This window comes from Hypomesus nipponensis, chromosome 23 (genome assembly GCF_054491055.1).
Source record: "Hypomesus nipponensis isolate SF chromosome 23, ASM5449105v1, whole genome shotgun sequence".
Classification (NCBI taxonomy): domain Eukaryota; kingdom Metazoa; phylum Chordata; class Actinopteri; order Osmeriformes; family Osmeridae; genus Hypomesus; species Hypomesus nipponensis.
Genome location: NC_140383.1, coordinates 20,111,890 through 20,139,216, shown reverse-complemented (window position 1 = coordinate 20,139,216; position 27,327 = coordinate 20,111,890). Strand labels below are relative to the sequence as shown.

Genomic DNA, 27,327 nt, shown 5'->3' with positions numbered 1-27,327 from the left:
GGCCACGCTAGTTTTTCCTGTTGCAGGATACCAGGCTTATTGTACTGCTTCTGGTGTTGTAAATAGCAGTAAATCTTCAACAGAACATTTATTTTGGTGTGACACCAAAGCCTCCCTGTTGGAATGATTGAATGGTACTTATTTGATTTCAGTTTCCCTCCATTTGGGGGATTTTGTGAAGAGTCGGGTTTGAAGACAATGAACTAACAGAAGATTGTTTTAACAGCTGTGTGTCTTTGATTACATGGTTCTTTGAAGTATCACTTTAAGTTAGCCTTTGAACTTGGATAGAGATCAGAACTGAATTGGGCTTCGTTTTGATGTAAGAGGAGGGGATTTTTTTTATTGTTGAAACGTTCATAAACGGATTCCAACCGTTTGGAGGACATGTTTAGTGTTGATTTTCAATTGAGGCAGTAGAGAGAGCCGTGTGTTTGTGTGTGTGTGTGTGTGGGTGTGTGTTGAGCTGGGAGGAGGATGAAGGGATAGAGGAAGGGAGGGAGGAGGGAGGTTTCATGTTCTCATGCACCTTATGACCGAAAAGAAAAACAGCAGTTGCTATCTCCTCGGTATAAGTGCTGTGTTCTGAGAAGTGCAGTTGGTGTGTTGTTCCAGAAGATTCTCAGCCTCTATAGCTCCTTGTTTGGCTCAGGGAAGCAATGTGCCATCCATATGGTTCATTAGCTCAACATGAGGAGACCACAATATCATTTTTTTCCCTTGTTAAACTGTAGTAGCCCCCAAGGCCTGAAGACTTTCAAACATCCTGTAACAGTTACACTTAATCTGCTCGCTGCTTTTGACAGCAGAAATAATGTACGTTTGAGTTACCTGTTGTTTTGGCCAAAATTCAAGTTCTATTATAGGATTAAGTAATTGTACACTAATCTAAAGGATTTTCGGTTTCTAGTCTTTGGTAATGGCTTTAATCTGGTCGACTTTTTTAGAAAGGCAGCGAGGTACAGAGTCACTGCAGGAAAGCAGATTAGTTCAATCCCATGTTTTTAAGGAAGAACTACACTAGCTTAGTTGGATTACTGTTGAATCAGTCACTTGAAATGTGTATAATGACACACGGATTCCTTTCCTTCTCAACATGAACTTGTAGCTTCTTGAACGGTGCTGTTGTTTACAAAGGTACCAGGGTGAATTCGGAGAAACAGTACCACATGAACAATGAATGTCTTCAGTGAAAACTTAAATCCATCCGATTTCAAGTGATACATAATCTGTTCCAAAATGTATGCATATCAGCGTCCTATTCTTAAAATAACTGTCCCATAACAGGAGATTTTTCCTAATTAGTCTCGCCAGTGCGGTTTTAAAAGGTTCACACTGTATGAACATAACCTTGTACGTGTCCCAAACTGGTCACACAGCTTGCAGGCTTCCACAACGGAGCAGTTCCAACTGAGGCAGGTTCTCAGTGGGACGTCTAAATGAATCGTGCTCCAGATCCACCATTGTTGTCCAATCTCCCTGAACACTAGTAACAACACAGAAACAAGAAAAAAAAAGTTATGGAACTTGGCCTATATCTGTCAAAGTCACTGAGAGACCAGGCATAATACTTGATTTATATTTGGCTCTGGAGATGTGCAATTTCTGTTGTAAATGTTCATTGAATCAAGGACAAAGAAATGGATGGCCCCTACGTACTACATGACCCACATAGGGGATATATGGAAGTCCTGATCCACTTTAACAACACAAAGATGCAAATACGAACACATTCTTTAGTCCTTTATGCCACGTTTGAATCATATATGTGGGCTTTGTCTCTCCTTCCTTCCTGCCCTCTATGCATCGTTCTTTGATATAAATAGGTAGACTTTCATGGGGGCAGGCACGAGGAAGTTAAAGGAATAAAAAGGAAAGAGGAAATTTAGATATTTTTACATGATGTCCTACATTTTGTCAGCTAAAATCAGGATATTGCCTGAGCGAGAAGAAGCCGTGTTCTTCAGTTGTCAAAAGGCAGTAAGTAATGATTAAAATAGCAGTGTGAAATGTAGGGAGATTAAAGTGATGCTAATGATAAGTGAGAGAAGAAAAGGGCAAGCTATATTTTAATTCCTGGGAGAATGGTTAATGACTTCTATTGCCTGAGATTAAACTAAACCTGTCTCATCAGCTTTTTCTGCTCGCTGAGGAGAAAAAAAAGCCCCCTGCACTTTAATTTATTAAACTCTTTTAAGGAAGCACATTGATCTACATAGGTTAAACTTTCAAAATTTGGGCTAAAAAAGTCGCCCTATAAAGCTGTCATCTAGGGGCAATGGCAGTCGAGTTGCTTAAGGCACACTATAAAGAATTCATTATCTGCGAACTGCCACATTTAATCAGAAAATATCAATTATTTAAAGGGAAAGGTTTGCTCCTGTTTAGGGCATGAGGCTTCGCTGACAGAAAGGATTATCATGACAAGCTCACTAGAGTTGGATGGTGTCATCAAAGAACTATGTGAACTTCAGCTCATTTCCAACATTCCCTTCTAATACCTTTGGTTGTGTAAAATGGGAATTCACCCACAAGCATAGGTCCCCGTAATCACATCAGCGCTGCAATATACCCAACAAGTAAAGTATTTATCTCTTGTTTTCAGCTTGCTCGATAGACTAAGGCTCGCGCCGTGAAATTTTAAGCATGACATTAACACAGAAGCCTCCGTGACCCCTGTAATGAAATGTATGGCTGTGTTGACATGGCATTACGGCGATTCAACACCGTTCATTAATCTTTGTTTCCCTGGAAGCCCCTTCTGGCATGTCCTTTGCCTAGGTACGGAGCAATGCCAGAAATTGTGAGGCTCAACACATATTTTCTGATGGCAATTAGCATGCATTCCAATCCACTGAGCCCCCTCGCATAGCAGCCCAATCCTTACAGCCGCGTGAGTCTTTATCAGCACAGGGCTTGATAGAAGTCATTGAACATTCTGCTGACAGTAGATTATTGTTGTTTTTATACAGATGTCAGGCTTGAGTTGGTGGTGTTTTCCACTGGAGCTGTGGGCCCACTGCTCTGCTCGGTCGGAAGGGGAGAGGGCGAAGAGAGCGACAACTATTTGTATTCTCTCTATCTCTGTCTCGCTGCCTCTCAGTTTCTTTTTTCCTCCGTCTCTTTCCGTCTATCTTCCTCCTTCTCCCTCACACGTCCTCACTCACTCACTCTTTCTCTCTCCCTCTCCCTCTCTCTCTCTCTCTCTCTCTCTCTCTCTCTCTCTCTCTCTCTCTCTCTCTCTCTCTCGCCCTCTCTCACTCTCTCTATCTCTATCTCTCTCCTTTCTCCCTATCTATGTCTCTCAGCTCAGACCTGGAAATAGGTCTGATATTTGAAGCACTAGTAGGAGTAGATGTCATTCCAGGGATGACAACTCGTAGGACTCGTCCGACACTAAAACCCGTGTACTGTGTTCTAAACAGAAAAAGAGCACATCTTTGCTTGTTCGCCCGAGACCTGCTTATAACATCTGTTCACTCAAATCTCACCGGAATGTCAACCGGTATTTACCATCACAGGACAGAAATGGAGGAAACAGACAGGTAAAAGGAGATTCCGACGTCAGCTGACTTTTCTGTTGAAGAGCACTTCCCTGCTTGTTGATCTGGCTTCATGTCTGGCTGTAGTAGAGTGGACCAGACTGATCAATACCCACATTGGCCACTGCTGCTGCCCAGCAGAATATGATCCTGGAGCTTCACGTGAGCGCTCACGCCTGTGTCACCCACCATCATCTTTCCCCCTTCAATCAATGCTACCTTTTCCGAGGCCTCGACACTTTGTAGAGCTGTGCACTGTTACAGGATGCACGAGGCCAGTGAAGATTTGGCATCCGCTGCCTCATGTGTGCTGAAGATTCAATGACTGAAGCATCGCAACTGATCACAGCCACTTAAGAGCACATTCCATTGTTATTACATTGGCACTTTAAATGTGAATATGCAATCGCTGAACTCTGGGGATACCCTAAGGGTCTGATGGTGGCAGTTGGACTTGAGTGAACAGGGATCCTTTATGTTTTACATGAGCTGAGTTAGAAACCACCTCTAGCTAGCTGACTAATTAGTCAACCCTAAGGATTTGGTTTGTTCATGGTACTTATGCCAGGGCTGTATCACTTACAATATGTGTGTGTTACTCAGAGAGTACAGCAAGCAATGGATTCCACAACAAGTCGTTTTCCACTGCTAATTTTGAATTTAAATTCAGCTTACACCATACATACAGTATGCCTAGGTTTTACATCTGCCTCAAGTGGGAAATGTCTCATTTTGTTGACATATTTAGGATGAAATACCCCCCCCCCCCCACTCACCGCGCGAAGTAATATCTCTGTTTCTGGGGACATATTACAATAATGCATTAAGAAATCACATTAATAATGCACATATTTTGTCACATATTTATAGCTATCCCCCAGACAGCACCATGTCACAGTTGTTGTTAGATCCCCATTGGTTTCAATTAAAATCTCGCTGAGGCAATAAAAATAGCCAATTAAATTGGAGCAGGCTCTTCAGAGGTAGAAATGGTCTGATTAGATTAACCTTGAACATGAGTTATGTTTAAAAATAAGCGTGTGTATATATATATATATATATATATATATATATATATATATATATATATATATGAATATAAATCTATATTTTATTTTTATGGTAGACCATATAAAGAGGTAAACTATGATGGAGGTGTTGCACTGTGTTTCTGTCCTTTATGGCTCACTTGGTAAAACTCTTCACAAAATGGCAACATTTGGCAAAAAGGACAACAGCATTTAAATGTGTTTATACAGCGCCACTTTTTTTCTGTCATGTGAGTATGCTCAAGGTTTTATCAATGTTGCTCAATTTTACACACACACACACGCACACACACACACACACACACACACACACACGCACACGCACACGCACACACACACACACACACAGCAGGAGCAGGAACAGCAGCTTTTCATACCATGCTCCTCCGTCACACTCCTTTTTAACGGCGCGGTGACACTGCTCCTCTCGGCGCCTCTGCCTGCCTGCAGCAATCCCACCCTACCTGGTAACTAGGAGTCAAGCATCCACATGCTAAAAATACGCCTGACGCTAATGTCACACTCCCCAGCCATTTCCAGCACCAGGCTCCCAAAGCTCTGCCCTGTGTGAAAGGAGGGAGGGAGGGGGGAGGGAGGGGGGACGACGAGGGGGGGAGGAGGAGGGGGGGAGCGGTGAGCAGACATCTTTGTAATTCTTTTAATAACGTGTGTAAACGGGCGAGGGGGCCTATCGTCCTGCGTCAGGGCCCGGGCTGGACCCCGGCAGCTGATCCCACCTAGGGGGCTGCTGGCAAGGGGGGGGCGCCAAGTGGATTTGTTTCACTCTTCATTAAGAATGTGTTGAGGTGTCTTCACTGGACTGTTTGCAAATCTATTACGTGGTCTTCAGCTCCTCACTTGATTTCTTTCCTTTCCCCCCCCCCCCCCCCCCCATCTCTCTGTGTGTGTCTCTCCCTCCCCACCCCTCTTTCCTGGTTGTCGTGGGCAGTGGCAGTGTTGCACCCCCCCCCCCCCCCCCCCCAGCCTACCCCCTCCTTTGCGCCCTTGGCAAATGAAAGGTCAAAGACGGTGCAGTGATTAATGAGCGGTAGACTCCGGGATCTCTGTCACTGCCCCCCCCCCCTCCCCTTCTCCTCCTCCTCCCCCGCCCTCTTTTCCTCCCCCTCCTTTCTCTTATTATTTAATCTGCTCATTTATTCCCCCAGACCAGCTTGGCTGAAGTGCCCTGGAGGAGAAACAATGCATTAGCGTGCTAGCTTTCTTCGCTGGGGTACGTTGTCGGGGCAAGTGCGCCGGAGCTGTGTGTGACGTTGCTGGGATGGGGTTAAGCCAGAAGAAGAGGGAGAGAAGAAGACGCGGGGAAGAACGGAAAGCTCACGAAAGTTTAGCCTCCCTCCTCGTTCCCTGCCCGCACAAACTCTGTTGTTAGATGTTTGGCGCTGTGTCTAAATGATTTCACTTGTTCATCTTAGTGCTCTAAACCTCTTCTCCAGCGGCCCTGAATTTGTCGTGTCAAATGGAATCCGTCCTCCACGCCAGTGCTTTGTCCTTCTGGATGGCACTCCACCGACTGTTTATTTGAAAAAGTAATGAAATATTTACCCTCCATTGCGGCGCAGATTAGCAGTTAGTAATTGACTGCAACAGAGAGAAGTCTGTCTCTCTGGTGTGTGTTTGAGTGTGTATATGCGTGTGTGTGTGTGTGTGTTTTAGAGAGCAGGGAGGAGAGTGAGGGGGCCCCTTGTGTTTGAATGCAGATCCTCAACACACAATGGCGCTGTTAGCGAGGGCCGAGTTTCTGCCTGTCACTTTCCCTCCACATGTTGCTTTTGCTTTCAGAGATAAGTGGGCCTAATGCTGAACAAATAGTGGAAATCAGAAGCCACTGAGAATCATTCTCTTCTCCTTTTCCCATGGCTCCCAAATAGACGAGCGATCTCACAGACAGAGCGAGGGGATAGAGGGGGGAACAGAGGAGAAGAGAGGGAGGGATACAAAAAAAAAAATAAACACTCGACGGGCAAAACAATTTTGTCACCACAAGCAGATCCAATTGAAAAGTCTCCTGGACTGGGAGGGAGCTGGAGTAGTCAGATCAGGCCAGGGCAATGAAAAGATCCAAGCAGGCTAAATTGGCATCAGGTGTGGGCTTCTCTGGCTGGTGATAGGCCCCCGCATTGTGCTGGCGAGACATTCGGCCATTTCCAAAATATAATGGGAGAAATGAATGCAAATGAGCGAGTGGACTGAAATGTATTTAAATGCAGATTGAATGGGGGGGGGGGGGCTTTTCTCTGCGTTGTGCCTGATAACAAGTTGCTTTAGGAGAAGGGCTGCATTGTGTTGGATCACCCCCCACCACCAGCACCTCTCCCATCCCCACACCAGCGGTCGTCCTTTTCTTCTTTTTTCCCTCTTGTGTCTCATAAGGGTCCATTGTTCGCTGGGTAAACTCTCTCAAAACTATTTACATTGCTCATTTATTTGGATTTGAGATGTCTCTGCTCTCGTGTACATGCACACACACACACACACATACATATACACAGATACACATCCTGGTGCCTTTGGCCATCCAGTGAAAGACTAATTGCGAAAGACATGGGCTGAGACTAGGGAGAGAGAGATAAAGCGAGAGAGATAAAGAGAGAGAGAAAAAGAGAGAGAGAGAAAGAAAGAAAGAAAAAGAGAGTTGATCGAAAGAGAGACTGTAGAGAGGTGGGGCGGAGGGGGTTTCAATCATTAATGATCATGTTGCGGTTGTCCTGGCCTCATTAGAAACCACGTTAACAGCAACAGCAAGCAGGCAGCACCATGTGTTCCACCAACAGCCTGGCCCAGGCCGGGCTCAGCACAGGGCTCATCCGTGGCCGCGTCCTCGCCCCGGGGCCATCCATCTCCTCCAGCCTCTCCTCCAGCCTCTCCTCCACATGCTCCGAGAGATGCAAACCCACTCCAGACACGTTTTGCAGGCGTATACCAGTGCCACAATCATGGGGAAGGCCGACATTTCTGTGGGAATGTGGGAATTAGGACATGGGAGCGGGAAAAAAGAATGCTGTTGATGTGTTAATTGAATTTCACAAGTATCCTTCACGGATGATTTGGACTTGTGTGTTGATGTGAATAGTACTGTGAGGAGACTCCGAGCCCGCCTGACTGACTGGTTTTGTCCGTTGAGGATTATTTGAATCCTTTCTTAGAGAAGTGATCAAAGAATGCGATCTACCTTTCACACTATATTCATAATTCATTTTGGTATGTCCCATCAAGCCTGTATTTGCAAACTATTGTTAATGTGGAAATTGAGGAAAGCCGTATTATAGCTGTGTGAATTTTGAAATATTTGTCAGTATCTTTTTTTTTTATAGGAGAGGTTGCAGTCAGAATGGGCTGGCTTTGCTATCCTTAAATGCATTGTTTGTCCTTTCAAATGTCATTTACATGCAATTAATTCAGATTAATTTGACACGTTGACTTCTGCCTGTTCCCACATTCACAGTATGGCCAGACAACCTCCATTCCATGAGTTGATAATGAGCAAAAATAATTCTTTTTGGAGGTTCCTCTCACGCGGTAAAAAGGATTCACAGACATCCATAACAAAGCAGACTCTGTATATATATATATATATATATATATATATATATATATATATATATAGATGACCGTTTTTAAAATTTGCCTCTGTAGTTGTCAGTATGTTTGTGAGGACAGAATGACTGGTGCAAATGTTTGACTATTTCCGTATTCTAGTGTGTTGTATGAAATAAGAAACAAATACGTTCCAGCATGTTGTGTGGACAGGTGGTTGTTCGAAAGGATTTCTTCTAACTGAAGTATAAGTGTGTACTTCCTGGTGTGTTGGGAGTGTGGACTAATGGACACAGAGATCTCCTAGTGTCCAGAAGTTTCTGTTGCAGTGATTAATAGGAGAGGTAATGTAGTGGGGAAATGAATAAACACTCCCAGCTCCTGGCTTTGTGCTTCAGCGACTTGATGACAAGGGCAGAGCAAGGTGAGAATTAAACAGGCTCGCAGAAGAAGAGAAAGGAAAAGAGAGAGAGAGAGAGAGAGCGAGAGAGAGAGAGCGAGGGAGAAGGAAAAAATGGAGGCCAGAATTGGGCGGAGGAGTGAAGCATGACAGACCTGGCCAGTGTGTGGGAGCAGAAGAGGGAGGAGGGCGGCGGGGAGGAGAGGAGAGAGAAGGGCGCCCTGACAGAAGTGGACGCCAAAGTTTCCTCCCGAAGAAGAATAATTAAAAGCGCTCAAGGGAGGGCAGTTTTAATTTCACATGTAAGGGGCTAAAGATTTCATTTAAAGGCGCGGCGAGCAGAGAGGAGGTTAATAAGCTGAACAAAGCGCGGAATGTGAGAACATACAGTGCGAGGAAACGCGTTGGACTTTCACCTGACACGTTTTTAATTATGGAACCTCTGATATTTCTCTGCAGAAGAGAAGAGGACCAAAAAAAAAAAACACGCACAAAAAAAAACTAGTAGATTAACTGATTAAGCATCATGGTAACCAATTACCCACTCATGGATGGAACCTATAGTAATGCAAGACTATAGCGTCCCCCTTTGAACAGAAGTACCAGTGCGGTACATGCAGTCAAGCCTCTAACTCCCAAAGTAAAAGCACACTTAGGGTCCAAAGCAGGCCTTGGACCTCTCCTACTGGCAGCGCACCACTGCGGCGTTGAGTTAACGCCTCCTTCAGAAAAAGTGAACTGGTGTTTGATTCTCAAACCGTAGCTCTTTAACGCTTAAAATCCCTCTCCATTAGACGTATCTGAAGCTGATGGCTCCCAATTAGAATAATAGGAACAGCTTGTTCCCAGGGTGCCTTGCATGGCGCCTGCAGTTTCTGTGGATGTTTCCCGTGCTGAAATGATCAAAAGGAGTTTTTGAACAGGGCCCAGAGTCCCCATTGTGGGTTAGTTTGTTCGGTTATGTGAAGTCCTATAGTTTTAATTGAGGATGATTGTAGCTTTCTTTTGGTTCTGTCCTGGTGGGGCTGTGGACAATAGGGATATGTCAGAGTGCCTTAAGGGATCTGCACGGCGCAGCGTTTGCAGTTGTGTATCCTGTAACTGCTCGGCGGACGTGGAAATACTCATGCGGTGTTTATTCACCCGCCGCTTCCAGTCTTTCGTCCTCCCACTTTCTCTTTTCAAATTTTCCCATCCCCTCTCTGTTTCTCTCTGTCTTCTATCTCCATGAGTTCTTCTCACCCCCCCCTCCCCCCCCACAGAATCATTCCAGAACATGGGAATGACCGCAGCGCTGCTGTCTCAAAAATACCCACACCCCTTCACCACACATGCACACACACAGCGTTTGACACTTTTGTATTATATGTTTATCAGTCTCTAATGGAGCACTGACAAGTTCCCTGCGCACAGTGGACTGTGTTCCATTAATAGCCGGTAACGAGGCTCTCACAGGGGCCCGGCCCTATTGCTGTTGACAGGAGAGAGGCCCTCCACCCTGGACCCCTGGAGAAGAGAGGCTGCAGTCTCTCAATCCCTCCCTCTAACTCTCTCTCACTTTCTCATTCTCGTTTTTCGGATTTCTGATCGAAAATTGTTTTTCTCGCCCAGTCTTTGGAACTTCCCTCCATTTCCCTTTCCAACTGTATGTGACTCGACAAGTACTGCTGTTACTGTATGGGTCCCAACTAGGGTTGGGTATCGTTTGGGTTTTTACGATACAGGTGCCAAATCAATACTTAAAAAATGGTGCCAAGTTTTTTTATTGACAAAAAATAAGACTGATTTTCTCAGTCGGGAATTTATTTTTCAGATTATTCTGACACCACGAGTGTCAGAATAATCTGTATCCGCAGTATAATTTAACCACCGATCATGTGCGGTGATGATGCTTCTTTCGTCCGTTTTGGAGCACCGATCTGTATCACCGGAATATTAGACTCACCTGTTTTGTATTGACTTGTTAGTAGGACTATATAAGCAGAGCTGTCTCTGACCTCGCTGTGAAGTCTTATTCATTGTTTTGTTATCGATAGCCGTGTGGCCTTTGCTCTTAGTTCTCTATCATGTTTATGTCTCAGTAAAGTTTCTCGTGCACTTGCATCCCAAAACGCCGACTCCTTGCCTGTTTTGTCACAACCAGAGGGCAAATATTTCAACTGACTGCTCAGGCATATAAGTGGGACCAAAATGAGGCACCGACATCTGCGTTCTGATTCGGTCCAGTACATACCGGTCATATACTGTAGGTACCAGCGCCATATTAGCACCGAGTTTCGATACCAACCCTAGACTCAGCAAGTACCGCTGTTACTGTATGTGATTCAACAAGTACTGTATGTGAGTGAACAAGAACTCAGATCCTGTATGATCTTGAAGATCTGACATAAGGCACACAGCACATTACATCGGGTAGAGAACGTGTAAGAGAGTGTGTAGACAGTATATATATAATGTATACCAAAGGTGTAGAGAGTGTATATGGAGTGTATGTGTGGTATGAGAGCAATTGGTGTGCCCTGAAAGTGTACAGACTGTGTAAAGTGAATGGTGTGTTGAGACTGTGTGTTCAGTAAAGTGTGTACAGTGTGTGTGTGGAAGGTCTGTGTAGAGAGAGTATGGTGTTTTGTCAGTGTGTGTGGTGTGTTTGGCAGTGTGTGTGGTGTGTTTGGTAGTGTGTGTGGTGTGTTGGTAGTGTGTGTGGTGTGTTGGTAGTGTGTGTGTGGTGTGTTTGGCAGTGTGTGTGGTGTGTTTGGCAGTGTGGTGTGGTGTGTTGGTAGTGTGTGTGTGGTGTGTTGGTAGTGTGGTGTGGTGTGTTGGTAGTGTGTGTGGTGTGTTTGGCAGTGTGGTGTGGTGTGTTGGTAGTGTGTGTGTGGTGTGTTTGGCAGTGTGTGTGGTGTGTTTGGCAGTGTGGTGTGGTGTGTTGGTAGTGTGTGTGGGGTGCCTCCTCCCATTCCCTAGCAGCTCCGGGCCACAGTACCTCTGTCTCGTTAATGTTTCATCCATGGGCCCTGTGCTGCTTCCCGACCACCACTGTTAAAGTCACCAGCGAGACCCGCAATTTCTGCATTTTAACCAGTTGACAGGACCTTTGGTGTGACACATAAATAACTTCCTGTAACCCCCCCATCCCCTCCCTTCCTGATAGGATAGCCGGTTTCCCATGTAGAACACGAGGATTCCGGGGTGCGTCACAGTCCAGCGGTAATTTTAAGCAGATGCGCCGAGCCTTTTGCTACTGGCGCTCTGATTCGTTTCCAGCGCGTTTGCGAGTGTGTAAACCGACCGCCGACACGGATGAAATATAGCCCAGGTTCATGCCGAGTGCAAAGAGAGAAGACATTTTCCCAACAGCTGTAATACACTGTGTAGACTAATATCGGCTCCTTTTCTCTGATATTGCAGTGAGATATCGATCTGGTGAAATTGTCCCATATTGGAGCTGTCTGTTGTGATATTCATCATGCTGTCACCTCTTGCCTGCACCTAGCCCTTATTAGAAACACAGGCTTGAAGGGGTTGAAGGATTTTAGTCTCCGAGATGTAGCAAACAATTCATCATCAGGGGCAGAAAGAGGGGAGAAGGAGGGAGAGAGGGATGTAGGGGGAAGGAGGGAGGGAGGGACGGGGATGGATCGGGGGAGAGACGGGGGGAAAGCAAGAGGGTGGGGAGGGAGGGAGTTAGATGGGGAGGGATGAGGAAAGAGAGGACAGAGAAAGAAAGGGAGGGAGGGATCGAGGCAGAGCGAGATGGCAGGATCGAGAGCGAGAGAGAGAGAGAGAGAGAGAGAGAGAGAGAGAGAGAGAGAGAGAGAGAGAGAGAGAGAGAGAGAGAATACTCTCAGGTGATCCCCGCCATGTAAGATTTATGTCTACTCAGGCCGTACATTAGGAATTATATCATCAAGTGAGAGGGACCCCAAGCAGGCTGGCCGCTATCTGCTGAGCTGGCCTATTGCCTCTCCTGTCTTTTTCTTTTTTAATCTCAACTCGCTTCTTATGAAGCATTTAAGTGGAATCTGGAGCTTTGAGGAATAGAGCGGTGCTTTAGCCAGAGTAGAGAGAGAGACTCACGTCTACGCCAAAGCGCAGATAAGCCTCCGTCTGAGGTAATTGTCATTTTAGAGAGGATGACAAGTTCCACACCAGGTGACAATTGGTCCTTGTGAACCAGTTCTAAACTGGTATGTGCCACTCCCCCCCCCCCCCCCCACTTGCACACACATTCCCCATTCACACCCACTTCTCTTACACTTCCTGTTAATGCCAGATATATTTCTGGAAGAATCACAAGGATGAATACAAAGGAAACAAAACACCTCTGACCACGGAGAGCCGCTTTGATTCCTCTCTAACTGACGGCAAATTCTCATCTGAGATCTCGCTGAACCTTCCTCGCTCTCCCTGGGAAAGGGTGTGTGTCTGTGTGTGTACGTGTGTGGTTGCTATGCTCTGTTAGCGCTGAAGTTATTGTTGTAAACATGCGTTTAAAGCACAGCTGGCCAAATTGACGAGGTTCTGAGCTGGAGTGAACTTGAGCAGGCGAGAGTGGGGAACGGTAAACAGCGCGGATCGTGTCTAAATATGCAAACAGGCTCTCATAACAGCCTGTCCTCTGGGGATCAGACACTGTACCTCCTTATGGGGGAAACTGTGAAAAACAGACCAGGCTTCTAACCTCTCCCACTGTGCACAGGGAGAGAGGAAGAGAGAATGAAAGAGAGATATTTAGTTAGAGAGTAAGAGAGAGAAAAAAGGCCAAGGAGAGGGGGTAAACATTTCTGATTATATAAACATCTCTCTTCCTCTCAAGATAATTTTTGGAGTCCTCGGAATATTTGTGTTTCATTAATTATATATAAAAAAGAAAAAACCCCAGTTGAAAACAGGGAATCAACGGAAGAGTATTTTTGTTTAATGTTTCACGCAGGATTGCGGACCACCAGTGCAATTAATGTTAATCATTACGTGCATCCTGTTTAGTTTAAACATGACGTGTTTGTCTGTGAGTGGTGTCTGTTTCTCTCTCTCTTTTTATCGTTCTCCCTCTTTCTCTCTCTCTCTCTCCACGTCAAACTCAAATACTGTAGAAACGACTTATTGGCTTGAAAAGTATTGTGAAGTGTTTTGCCGATGCAAAAGTTCAAAATCTCTGTCATTCTTTCTTTCTTTCTTTCTCTCCTTCTCTCTGTCTCACTATAGAGTCATTATTTATGAGGAGATAGAACACTAAGTATCATATATGTAATGGATATTAACGGCTTATCAGGTATTGATTTTGCAGTCATCTCTCAAACAATGTTATTAATCAAAGCCATTGTCCTGGCTCAGTTTGTTTGTTGTAACCCCACTGGTCGAATTTTGAACTAATTAAAAAGACTTAACTACTGACTCTATCTGAAGTCACTCTCAACGACAATTTCGTGAAACAATGGAGGAGGATTAAAACGGGGAAAAAAAGCTTCTTGATTTCTGTTATCCTGAGGTTTTTGCTACGGGGGAACCAATTAACTACCCTTCAGGATGACTTTCACTTCTTACCATGGGTCTGTTCCGCTGCCAGGAATCGGGATTAACTCTCAATTAATCCCTCCAGCAGAACAACTCTGCCTTTGTCTGAAGGGGGGGGGCACATGGGGGTTAAGGAACACGACTCTTCTCATTTTTTCTCGCTCTCTTTCAATCTCTCTCTCTCTCTCCGTCTCTCTCCCTCCGTCTCTGTCTCTCTCTCTTGCCGTCTCTCTTTCTCTCCCTCCCTCCCTCTTTCTCTGTCTCTCTCTGTCTCTCTCTGTCTCTCTCTGTCTCTCTCTCTCTCTCTCTCTCTCTCTCTCTCTCTCTCTCTCTCTCTCTCTATCTCTCTCTCAATAGAGATTGATAAGAAGATTGATACACATAGTCAAATCTCCCAGGCCTCCTCAAGCTGAAAATAAGGACCATTAGAAAGGGGAATGCTTGACAATGATTCAAGTTTTTTTTTTTTTTTTCCTTTCTTTTTTTGAGCTTTATTAGCCATGCATATTAACGAGTCAATTAATTTCCATTGGTCCTGGCGAGTGCTCTGTTTGTTTTTGTCTGACCTTTTTATCTGGGGCTGCATTCACGCTTCGCTACCTTTAAGCACTTACTCCATACTGTGTTTCCCAGAGCCTGCCATCCAAAAGGGGAGTTTTTATGCATCCAGCAGTCAGCTTCCCCTCCTCTCTCTCTCTCTCTCTCTCTCTCTCTCTCTCTCTCTCTCTCTCTCTCTCTCTCTCTCTCTCTCCCGCTCTCTCTCGCGCGTCCACACACACCGTCCGTCCTTTTTGCGTGTTCCCCTCCGTCAGAATGCCTTTGTGGACGTCCACCTTTCTAGACGGGAGAGATAAGAGGTGCTGTTGCAGCGCGCTGAGCCGTGCTCTGACAACCTTCACTATAAAACCGCTACATTAGTGTCTCCGAAACCTCACTTTTCTAATTCACGATGGTCCCAGAGAGGCACAGACGTGATAAACAAAGAGCCTGAAGTCGTCTCCCCTCCACACAACAGCCCGTCCTGCATTGAAAGTTAGTGGAGAGGACAGGAGAAATAATTGAAAAGTGCAGCTGGACTGTGTACAATCTTGTAAGGGATGCCTAGAAAATGAGATTAATCAAGGCAGAGACATTGTGGGGAAAGTTAGCAGTGAACGGCTTGACAGTTCTGCTCTTTCTCTCATTTCAGATGTTGGCAGGCTAGCAGGCTGCTCCCGGGGAAAATGCTCTCCTTTCATACTTGAGTAATTGATGAATTGTATGCAATATGCAAATGAGAATCCATAAATCTTATGAATGACAGCTTAATTTATGTGAGCCTTAATGAATGCAGGATTAGATTTTAATTAAATATCCTCAAAGGCACCCTGACTAGCTGAAGTTTTTTAAAGCCTTGTTTTTTGAAGACTTGTTTCATATGCATCGCAGTTCGCGAAAAAAAGAGAGATCAGTCAACGCGGTTAGATGAAATTTCCTCAGAGTTTTGAAGATAAGACCTGTTCTGTTTTGTTAACCAAAGGGACTTGCAATTAATAAATAATGGGAGAAAAATCATATCTAAAAATCTCATTTAGGCTTTCCTGGAACTTCTCATTCTCATACATTTGATTAACTGCATTTACTTTTGGCACTATCTGATTTGTAACATTTGGTACAGTATCTTTTTAATTAAAGGAATCGTCCATTAGGCATGCAAAAGTCAACCAATTAGGCTTCGCTCATCAATTCCCATGATGTTGGAAGCCTGCTTACTCATTATCAGAAGCTGTCTGAATGATGCTAAACAATCTTGGGCTCTACAATTATAGGATGTAGCTACAATTATGAAATCCGCTTTTAGCATTAATGATGCATTGCAACAGTCTGCGATTTATCGTGTTTCGCATCTTTCTTTCGTTTCTTTTTTTGGGGGGGATTTCTCTTTTCACAGTTGAGAGGTTTCAAACCGCTCAATCAGATAAGCAAAGTTCTCCGTGGTTCACACAAGTGCACACACACACACGCGCACACACACACACACACTATATACATGCAGCTCTCTCTCACACTCTGTCTCTCTGTCTCACATGTCTGTGGGCCACACATACGGCCACACAGAAGTCTTAGCAGGTACTGATAGACCCACCTACCCTGGTCCTAATCAGGCGTGACCACAGACAAGACAAAGACACAGAAAAGACAGGCAATTGGGCAGACTCTCTCTCTCTCTCTTGCTCTTGCTCTCTCCATCCCTCCCTCTCGCTCTGTGTCTCTCTATCCCAACCCTCTCCTCTCTCTCCGTGGGCAGGGCTGGGAAGGATCTAAGGACAGTCAGCTCTTTAGAAAGGGTTTAGTGGGATTGATGCTAACTCTCCCTCGTCTTTGATTTTCTCCGCGTTTCATCTGTGATATATTGTTCCCTAACAAAAGTTCACAGTTTACCAGCGGATGCAGCTGTTCCTGCTGCTAATAGATAAAAGAGTGTTTTTAATATAGAATGTGCTCCACACAGATTCGTGCAGGCACGAGCACATACGCACACACGCAATGATCTAGCTACCTGGATCAGATAAGACAGATGTAGCTACCTGTGTGACAGGTGTGAGAGGAAGCTGACGAGGATAAGCCAACAAAGGATGGCTGGATGGATGGATGATTGAATACCATGTATCACTATTTGATTGAATATGTTTTTGAAATCATTACTTAAACATAAAAGAAAAGTGCCCTGTGTAAAAAAAAATGTAAGGAGGAGGTTAGTGTTTTGCTGAAACAGATGCGTATCGTAAAAAAAATGTATGTATAATTAACTCAAATTTTTTATCAAGGCCTCTCTTCATCTACCAACGACATCATCCTATCTGCAGATAATATAAAAAGGCTGTTAGTTAGACCAGAATCACACCTTTAAATGGTTTTCAACACAATCTCTTAGTAGAACACATTCATTTTTAAAAGACTTGATTAACGCCAGAAAACGTGAACCTTTTTTCATATGGCCTACATGTTTTTTTCTTCTCTAGGCATTGTATATAGTTTGTATTATTCCTAAAAGCTTGTGAGCGTCTGCTAGACGGCAGACTAAAGTATGTAGAAGAGAGTAAAGTGCTGCTTTGTTCCATCAATAGCTGCTTGTTTTTCTGGCTGGTCACCACCTTTGCAAACCAATCAATGGGGCGTGCTCTGCTATCGCAGCCAGAGAAATGAAAAATAAACCCCTGATAATCCCAGAGTTAAAAGGTGACTCAGGGCGATAAAAGCTATTTTGTTAATTTATTTACTCTCTGCTCTAGAGAGATAAAGAAAAGGAACAATTAGGGAATTCTAGGTGAGAGATTTTAAAAGGGCAATGACATTGGGTTAATATTTTATAAGGTCTGATTGGCAGTGGCCTGGAGAGAGCTTTTGTTTACACAAGCCGCCAGACGGAATGATTCACTCGCTTGTTTTGGCTGACCGGGCGGAAATGGAATAAATATCTTCGTCCTTACCTTTTAGAAACGTCAAACAAAGACGGAGATAAAAGGTTAATGGCTCACCACGAGCCTGATTGAAATAATGTTGTGATCTTTAAACAGGAAAACTTTCAGCGGGCCGATAACCCACGCGTAGAGGAAGAGAGGAAAAGAATTGGAGCGCACGAGATGAAGTTGTCTGCGCCAACCTGTTAGGGACAGTGAGATTGCTCGGCCCGGACACTGTTTGTGTCGAGAATTGGTTTATGCCAGATTCTAATCGCTCTGTTAACGTCACTCGTCGTAATAGGATCCCTTTTATTGCTTTTGTCAACAGAAAGGCCTGATAATGTGTGTCAGTATTTTGCCATAACATCTGAAGCCACACTGCTATCTGATGTAATGGTACAGTATAATACCTCCTGTTATTCCATATCACCTTGCGCTGGTTTCCTGTAAAAGGGGGCGAGAACACGAATTTAATTACTTTGCTTTTATTGCATTGTTACATTGAAACAGGACCGGCTCTGAGTGTATTGTTGGGCCCAGTGTAATCTGATTGCCAGCGTGGTGTAGTGTGTTGGATAGTATCAGGTTGCCGTGTGCTCTCCAACGGGTCAGCACACAGAACCAGCCAGCAGAGGAAGTCTGGTTCAGGGAAAGTTCAACTCTATTTTATTTTCACCATGGTAGAAAAAAAAGAAGGAATTCCTAGATGTGTAACATATTGGCACCCCACCCGCCACCCCCCCCGCCACCCCCCCACCTCCGAGAGCTGGTCTTATTTTGTTTCCTAAATTGAAGCCAGAGATATCACCGAGGCCTGTATTATCGACAGGGAAGGACAAAGGGTGTCGGGGTAGAATGTTTAACCTCCAATAGCAGCGCTCCAATAGCAGGATATGAGCACACACAGACAGGGGCGGTAGGAGCCCGCCGCATGTTTAATCATGCCCCATCTTTGGAACTGAACAGAAACGAGGGGAGGGGACAGGAGAAGTGGAGCCAAGGCAACAAAAAGAGAAGCCCAGTATTCCCAACCCAGACCCCAAAATCCCGAATCATAAATTCCGGTTTTGCCGTCTCGTCCTGTTCTGATGGCCTAGTTTGGGGGGCAGTTTCTGTGCCAGGGCTATTTAGAGGAGAAGCATCTGCTGGGTGATAAATAGCCTGGCTCTTTTGTTTGGGGCCAGGTTGACTTCCTCCTCTCTGGGTCCAGAGTTGTGCCCTGGTTGGGCCTGGCCATGTCGACTGAGCAGCGTACAGTACGCACCGGCTACTGTACAAGTTGTGTGCGGACAGTCCAAATCGGACTCATCCCCCCCCGCCCCCCCGCCCCGGATCTCAATGCTAAAATAGGACAACAAAGTCAAAGTTTAGTCCATGACATCTGACTCCAGATGTAAATCGGCATGCCGTTATCTATGTCCACGACTCCAAAACCAACAAGGACCAATTCGGGGGGGTTTGTTTGTTTAGTTCTTGATTGGGCCACTGACCTCGGTAACATCTGGATCTTCTTCAGCTGGTCAGCTACTTCATCATAGAGGCAGTGTGACCTCAGGCATGGCGAATGACAGCACAAATGTGCTAGCATACAGTACTGTTTATCTTTCATCTTGCCGCTGAATAAATCAAAAACTGTCATGTTGAATGGCAGCACTGGTAGCTTTTTTGTGTGCAAGTTGACAGTGTGCCTACCATAGACAGTGTCCATACAGTGTTATGTGGTCCAGCCCATTCAGCTGCAATGATCTCGTCTATACAGTTGGTCCAACTGACTCTCTTACTATTGGCACTAGTAAATGTGCCTGAGTTCCCTCACTCACTGATCCTCTGGGCGATCGAAAGTCGATGTGACATTTTCGTTCGTTTGAGTTTTTCTGCTTTTAGTAATGTTGGGGGACGGGAGAAAAAAAAAGAATTTTTACCCATCACATGCCCTCTATTGAGGTCTTTCATAAATAATTCAAGCGGAGTACAAGTGAAAGTGATGACAGCAAAACTGTCTGCGATCTCTGCCTCTCATAAGATCAAAGAGGTGCTTCTATAGAAATAGGAATTACATTTCCAGTCGTCCCTGGGTTGAGCGGGTACTCATTTGTTCTCTCTCTCTTTCTCTAGCTGTTTCTCTCTCTTGCCTCTCTGTCCCTCTCTCTCTCTTTCTCTCTCTCTCTCTCTCTCTCTCTCTCTCTCTCTCTCTCTCTCTCTCTCTCTCTCTCTCTCCTCTCTCTCTCTCTCTCTCTCTCTCTCTGTCTCTCTTCTCTCTCTCTCTCTCTCTCTCTCTCTCTCTCTCTCTCTCTCTCTCTCTCTCTCTCGCTCTCTGTCTCTCTCTCTCTCTCTCTCTCTCTCTCTCTCTCTCTCGCTCTCTGTCTCTGTCTCTCTCTCTCTCTCTCTCTCTCTCTCTCTCTCTCTCTCTCTCTCTCTCTCTCTCTCTCTCTCTCTCTCTCTCTCTTGAGTTCATAATGGCACAGTCATACAAAGCAGCACATTGAGCCGGATACCTCTGCATCCAGCCCTGCTGTACTGTAGACTGAGGGAGAGTGTTGGCCAGATCATACTGTAGACGCTCTCTGTCTCTCTCTCTCTCTCTCTCTCTCTCTCTCTCTCTCTCTCTCTCTCACTCTCTCTCTCTCTCTCTCTCTCTCTCTCTGTCTCTTTCTCACACTCACACACCTTAACCTCACCTTCGCCTTAACCAGATGGCATAATCAAATCCAGTCAAAAGAATCTGTATGTTAAAGGTGTTTGGTTCTGTATGTTCCACTTGGACTCTGAAGACGCAGACACGATGGACATAACATTGTTCTGGGCTGCCGAGTCCACATGAGCTCCCCTGTCTGGAGCATCTCAGCTCGTGTCGTTCCATGACCCTCCATCTTCATCGGACACACCTGGACTCCTGCCTGATGAGGAACACACATGCTAACACGTCCCAGCTCTTCGTCGCCATCCAGATTTTTTGTAATACAGGCCCTCAGGCTTTTCCCCAGATCCATAACTGAGCCAGCTCAAATAGATATTGATCGTGATACAAATGGGTGGTAAGAGTCAGATGTGAATGAGTAAGACGTGTCAGAGCTCCTGGGGGTGTGTGTGTGTGGGGGGGGGGGGGCTCACACTCTTAGCTCCCCCATCCTTGTCCCTGTTACCACCCCCGTCCCCCCCCGTCCCCCCTCCCTTGCGATCTGGCACTCTCATTTATCACAGCTAGATCCCTGGCCCTCGTTTACAGTAATAAAAGTCCTCCCATCAGAAAACGTCCAACAAGTCTGAATCACCCTTGTCACACCACCTTCCAGCTAAGACACGCATTAAATCAGGCAAGCAGAACATTTCCTAAGGCAGCCATTGCCTTTTAATTTCCTGAAGAACCTTAAAATATCATTCATTACCAGAACTACACATATTTGGTTTTTTTTTTAAGTCTCATAAATCAATAGTGGCCTGACTGCAATAATTATAACAAGTTAACATGTAATTTCGGGCCGAGGGCCGCGTGCACTAGATTTTAGCATATGCAAACGAGGCAATTCAAATAGTGCCGGGATATTAATACAGAGGAGCAGGTAACGAGCTACGGGGCATGAATTATGCATCTAAAAAGTGGTTGATCTTCAATAAAGGAAATGAATTCACCGTGTAATCTAATTAGTTATGGAAGTCTATTATGTTGAGCTGCAGAAAGCAACTGTCCTTGAAAAGGAATTTATTTACTTACAGCCAATGTTAGCTCTTTCGTCGATGGAACTGCATTCTGGAAAGGTCTAAAGTGTTCTCCCCTCCCCTCACTCGCCCCCCTCACCTCCTCCCCCACTCTCTGTGTTTCCCCACCCACCTACCCTCTATTCATCCGTCTCTCCCCCTCTGTCCATTCCTCCTCTCCAGCTCCAGACCGGGAAGGCCCCCTAAGAGGACCCAGAGCGTGACCTCACCAGAGAACCCACACATCATGCCCCACTCTGTCCCCGGACTCATGTCCCCGGGGATGATACCCCCCACAGGTACGGTAGTCTCTCTCTCCCTCTGTCTCTCTCGGTCTGTCTATGTCTCTCTCTCTCTCTCTCTTTCTTTCACTGTTTCTCCCTCTCTCTGTGTCTCTCTCTCTCTCACACCCTTCTCTCTCCTCTCTTGTCATTACCTCCCTGTCTCGTTTCTGTCTCTCCCTTTATCTAGCTATCTATCTAGCTATCTATCTCTCTGTCTCTTTCTCACACACACACACACACACACACTTTCCCTCTTTCACACTCCCCCTCCTCCTCCCTTCCCCAGTGGCATCCCAGCGTCCCGTGGTTTGTCCTCTAAATGGCGACCAGACCAAACTGACACATGCACCCAACCACCACGCCAGACACCAGACGCTGGCGTCCTCCACTCCTTCAAAAAAAGAAAAAAAAAAGAAACATATCCTGCTATTCTCCTCCGGATATGCACGCAGGGAGAATAAATGAGAGTGGATTTATTTTCTCAGATTATTTTTGGTCGTTTTTTGCCTTGAGAGCGTTCTAATTAGTGCGATTAAATCCACTCCACTGGTGTATGTACATAGGCACTGGTGATGCTAAAGCAAGCTTATCGCCACAAGAATCAACAACAACCGTTTGTTGCCCTAATGCAGCCCAGGGGCAAGTCTTATTGCAGCTAATGCTTTTGTTCTATTTGTGGCTGATTTCATTGTGACTGCTTTGATGTCGCTGGCTGCAAATGCTCTCATTTGCATATTATGCTCTCTGCCTGTCTTTAATGATATTGTACCGTTGTTGGGTTCTCTTAAGTCTTCGTTTTAACTACTGCACATGTTAGGTTTAACCAACCAGAAACTACCATCCAGTAGAAACAGAAGAAAGGAAATACAGTACTTTTCATTGCCACCGTTTTCTACAATCTACAGGTTTGCTTGAAAGATTGCCCACGCTCCAGCGCGTGTATTACAAACATATTTTCCTATCTCTCAAAAAACAGCACGAGTGTGTTTCTGAGAGCAAGAGAAAGAGGGATAGAGAGGGAGAGGGAGAGAGAGAGAGAGAGAGAGAGAGAGAGAGAGAGAGAGAGAGAGAGAGAGAGAGGGAGAGAGAACGCAAGAGAGCAGAGGCGTCGGTGAAGTGTTTGAAATTCAATAGCAAACACAGATTGGACCATCCTTAACAATGGAGGCTGCCGGACTGCTGTGGCTTTGAACTGTGGGACTGTGGGTGAGGTCACACACTATCGCTGTCTTATTGGGAACGACGAACTGAAAGGGCAGGAGGAACACAGGCAGGGACAAAGATGAGAAAAGCCCAGTTTTATTTAGTGGAACATAAAGCAACAGAAAAGCCTTTTGATATCATCCCCTTTAAGCCCGGAGGGAGTCCATGATCTTGACATTTAGTCTGGGTATTCAGGGGTGGGAGATAACGTAATTGAGGTTTTTGGTGTCTCTCATAACTTGGGTCTATTGCCGTCTTTGTGTGATGGAAGACTTTTCCACTAAGTGCCGGTTAACGATAAGCCTTGCTTTGTCGCTACTGTGACACAATAAACACATTTGCTGAACAATGAACAAACCCGTCCCAAGTTTTACTGGTGACACAGATATGATAATGCCAAAAAGCCACAGACAAGTAGATGACTAACAGTGTTTAATTAACGTCAGTCTTCGTGTTAAAACACATGAATAGATTGGTCTCAAAATGCGATGTCCCTGAAATGATCTTAAAGAGGCACATCCAATGTTGTCTGTCTGTCCCCGGTAAACTACCTTAAAAACATTAGAGTTGCATCTGTTCTACTGTAAGCACGCTGGCTAAATACTTTGAAATTCAGTAAACTCAAGGAAGTAAAAAAAAAAACAACAACACCAAACATTTACTTTACGCCGCCAAAGAGGAGAAGGTGTTGTGTTCACAGCAGTATGTCTTCGCTCTCTCTTGACGGTGGATTTGCAAATGAAAATCCTGCTGGCGTTTCTGCTGGCTGGCCAGACCCCCCATCTGTCTCAGGCAGGTGACGCCCATTTAACCAAAATTAGGCAGAAAATTCTCTGCATGGTTCCATGCACCAAGATCCAGCGAATCGCTCAATAACACAATCTCCCTGCTTGCCCGGGGAGACGAGAAACTGCCATAACTAATGCAAGGAAGCATCACTCTTAGTTTATATTCATTCTATTTCGGGAAGCTTTTGTTTGTTTTAATTCCCCACAGCTAACTTAGAACCGGGTCGCAGAGATTATTCAACCAGTAAAGGGTGTTTGAGAGTGTCCCACAGTACTTTATGTCTATTGTTCCTCAGTATGCAACAGTACAAACATGCACGTACGACACATTGTTTACATGCTTCTTCTGCCCTTGACTCTGGTTTCACTCCGAGAAGGACATCCTACCACAGTTAGGACTTACCTCTAATGGAAATCATCTATCTGGGTGCCACCACACATGCAACACGCATGTAGGTAGGTGTGTGTGTGTGACCCCCCCCCCCCCCCCCCGGAAAAGTGTTGCTCTGGAGTGTGTCCAGATGCTGATGCATTCCAGGGAGATTGCCCCCCCCCCCCACCACCACCCCCACCACCACCCCCCACCACCCCCCACTTCTCTAAAATCAGATTAAATGCTGCAGAGTGACACCTGGTGAGATGACACACCCTCCGCCCTCCTCGGCTCTGGACGCTGCTTAAACAGCAGCATCTGGATAACTTAGTTAGGGCCAGGGTCTGGGTGCGCCATGCACTCTGCTCAGTAGCACAGCCCTGCAGCCTTCCCCCTCAGGCAGGCGGATGTCACCTGCACGTTACCCAGAGAGTACACACTGAAGCACACACTGCGAAAGACCATGAGAACCATGTGATCATGTAATGGTGTCGGACTGCGGGATGACTATGTGTCTGTGCGCGTGGAAGCGTGTTTGTGTGAGTGTTTGCCTGTGTGTGTGTGTGTGTGTGTGTGGATATAGCAGTACAATATATATCCCCTATAAAACACTAGGCAATTTAGTGTCATTTCCCTAGCGTTTTCTCCTTCCCCCCATCTCTCTCTCGCGCTCTCTCTCTTTCTCTCTCTCTCTCTCCCTCTCTCTCTCTCTCTCTCTCTCTCTCTCTCTCTCTCTCTCTCTCTCTCTCTCTCAGACACACACAACCAACACACATGCGCGCACTCCAGTCCCCGCGCTTGACATAAGGTTAGCGCACGTTGTAATTGATGCTAAATTTGTCATGATGCGAATAGCACAGTTCAAGAGCGCCGATGCACCTAGGAGCGGCTCCGGTTCCTCAACCCCAGTTTGTCACTGCGGGGCCGACACCAGCCCATGCATAAAATTAGCTGGCGATACTTGCTGACGTGTACTGTCTCTCTCCCGGCCTGGTTCCGGTATTTTCCGTACTGATCGTAGTACATTTACAACCGTAACACAACAGATAAGCCCAGGTAACTTTATCTCTTCAAAAGAGAAAGAGAGAGAGCTGCAAAGTCAATCTTCTCTGTGCCGATATGAAGTGAATCTGATTGGAATTGAATGGCGCCAGCTAGCTATCGGAGAGAGCACGTTCGTTTGGGCGCGGGCGCAAGGAATGTTCTGACATTGGCGCAGGTATGGGGCAGCTCGCATGTTAATTAATGATGAAGATCCTGACAATATGCGGAGGCATGACAGCGTTAAGCCAGTCTGCCGCTGCTTCCTTTGCATATTAATAGATCCTTCATTATTATTTCATATGACAGCTGCTCCGAGGGCTACCGTCAGACCTCGTCTCTGCTATTTGCTGCTCCCCTGTCCCCCACCCCCCCCTCATTTGACCCAGCCTTGACTATTCTCTGTTTGGTCGGGCTAAACGCTCCCATCTCCCTCTCTTTCCGTCGATCTCCAACGGGTGTACCTAAACGCCCCCCCCCCCACCGACACACACTCACACTTGAACCCGAGATGTGCTGTGTGTGTTTGTTTGAAGACTCTCTGCAAGACTATTCGGTCGGACTGTCTGTCTGTCGGACAGTTTGTCCGTCTGGTCCCTGTGAGCCAACCTGTCTGTGTCTTGTCGGTCCGTCTGCCTGTGTGTCTGCCTGTCTGTCTGCCTGTGTGTCTGCCTGTCTGTCTGCCTGTTTGTCTGCCTGTGTGTCTGCCTGTCTGTCTGCCTGCGTGTCTGCCTGTCTGTCTGCCTGTCTGTCCGCCTGTCTGTCTGCCTGTGTGTCTGCCTGTCTGTGTGCCTACCTGCTTGTGAGAGCAGAGAGACAGACACCACTGTGTGCCTACAGAGGTGACATTGGAGGACAGGACTGAAGCAGGACTGTTGTGTTTGCATAGTAATGAATGCAGATGAGCATTGAGTGGGGTCAGGATCTTGTGGGTGTCGAGTCGTCGTCCAGGAGCTTAATAAACGTGCTGGCCTGCGTGCCGGCTTCCTGACGCGGCCCTGCTACACCGACGGTAGAGGGGCGCGGCGCGTTGAGAGGCGGCGGCTGTGTCTTTAGTCGGAGATGGGGTGGTGTCCTGTGTTGCGAACGGACAGATTTTCTTGGGCCGCCGCGTGTTTGCGGACGTGCGCCGCTCCTGTTCCTTCGTTCTTCCCATACGTTTGACTTTTTTTTTCTTCCCTCCCTCGCCGACATGTGACCAAACAAACACCACCGGCAGTTGAAGTGTACGTCCACACGTCCACACGAAACGCCTCTCGGCGTGCCACCCTGACTTTGAGCCGTGCAGAACAGCAACCTCCTCTCCCCCCCCCCCTCCCCCTCCCCCTTCTGTTGGTGATTTCAATATTTACTCTGCATTCTGTTCTGCATACGTCTCATTTGGGACAACGGTGGACTCTCCCGCTCCGTTACACGCAAACGAGAACTGACCTTCACGACGGGCAGAGGCCACATTCATTATGTGGGCACCACTCCCCCCCCCCCCTCACACACACGCCCCCCCCCCCCCATGCATATGCAATAGCGGGCCAGGGCCTCGCTGCAAACGAGAGAGCCCTCTCGGACATGTTGTATAGCGTGCATCAATATGGTCTTGATGTATTTCCGGATGCAAACAAGGCTTTAAATGATATGCACCGCCATGTCAGTACGGCTCCGAGTGGCTCGCGCCATCTGCCTTTCAGCTGGGGTAAGTGTGTGTGCGCGTGCGTGTGTCTGTAAAGTGTATTCGAGCCACATGTTCAGGTCTCCTTGCGTCTCCCTTCAGACGCGGGGCTAATCATTTCTGCGGCCGTGTCTCTGTCGTGGAACAGAGTGGCGATGATACGCACCTGCAATGCCGCTGCCATTAGCCAACACGAAACAGAGTATCACTCATGGTCAGTCATGGGCTGTACTGAATGTTTACCGTCGTAATCAATGGTTCCATTGTACCATTGCTCGCTGGGCCTAAGAGACAAACACAGCCTGGCTCATTGACTGAAAACATATTACTTTGAGTACGCTTTTGTTAGTTCAGTCAGTCCAGTGACAATAAGGGAACAATTCTGCTTGGGCTCATTTTTTTTAATAAGTGATCTTTGCACTCGCGCAATCTATACACCTAGTTATGACAAACACTGGTTATCTCAGCGCTAACAACGGCTAATGGAGAACCAAGATCTGTTCACGAAGGCCCAGTCGTCGTCCACATGAGGTCACCTCTCTGGCAGGATTAGTTTCCGTCGACTGTGGAGGATTTGAAGCAGCATCTACCCTCTCAGGTCCTGGATGACCTCACTGGGGGAGGGAACACGCATGCCTCCCCCTCAGGAACCTGCTTTGTTTAAGCTTGATGGAATCCAACGGCTAACATCCGAACACAACGTCCGTGTTTGTGAGGGGAACAAAACAAATAGAGGTCAATAACACAAACCCATTGACTCATTGCGGCATTGCCCA

The 27,327-nt window shown here is 46.2% G+C and overlaps 1 protein-coding gene across 4 annotated transcripts in view; it reads left to right on the top strand.

Moving 5' to 3' along the window:
* The window catches only part of dachd (dachshund d), a 96,545-nt gene that overhangs the window by 29,089 nt on the left and 40,129 nt on the right, over nt 1-27,327 (top strand). For all 4 annotated transcript variants that reach the window (XM_084689323.1, XM_084689325.1, XM_084689324.1 and 1 more), the window contains exon 2: nt 21,380-21,495. In XM_084689323.1, coding sequence (XP_084545449.1) covers nt 21,380-21,495 — 116 coding nt within the window. The remainder of the gene's footprint in view (nt 1-21,379; nt 21,496-27,327) is intronic.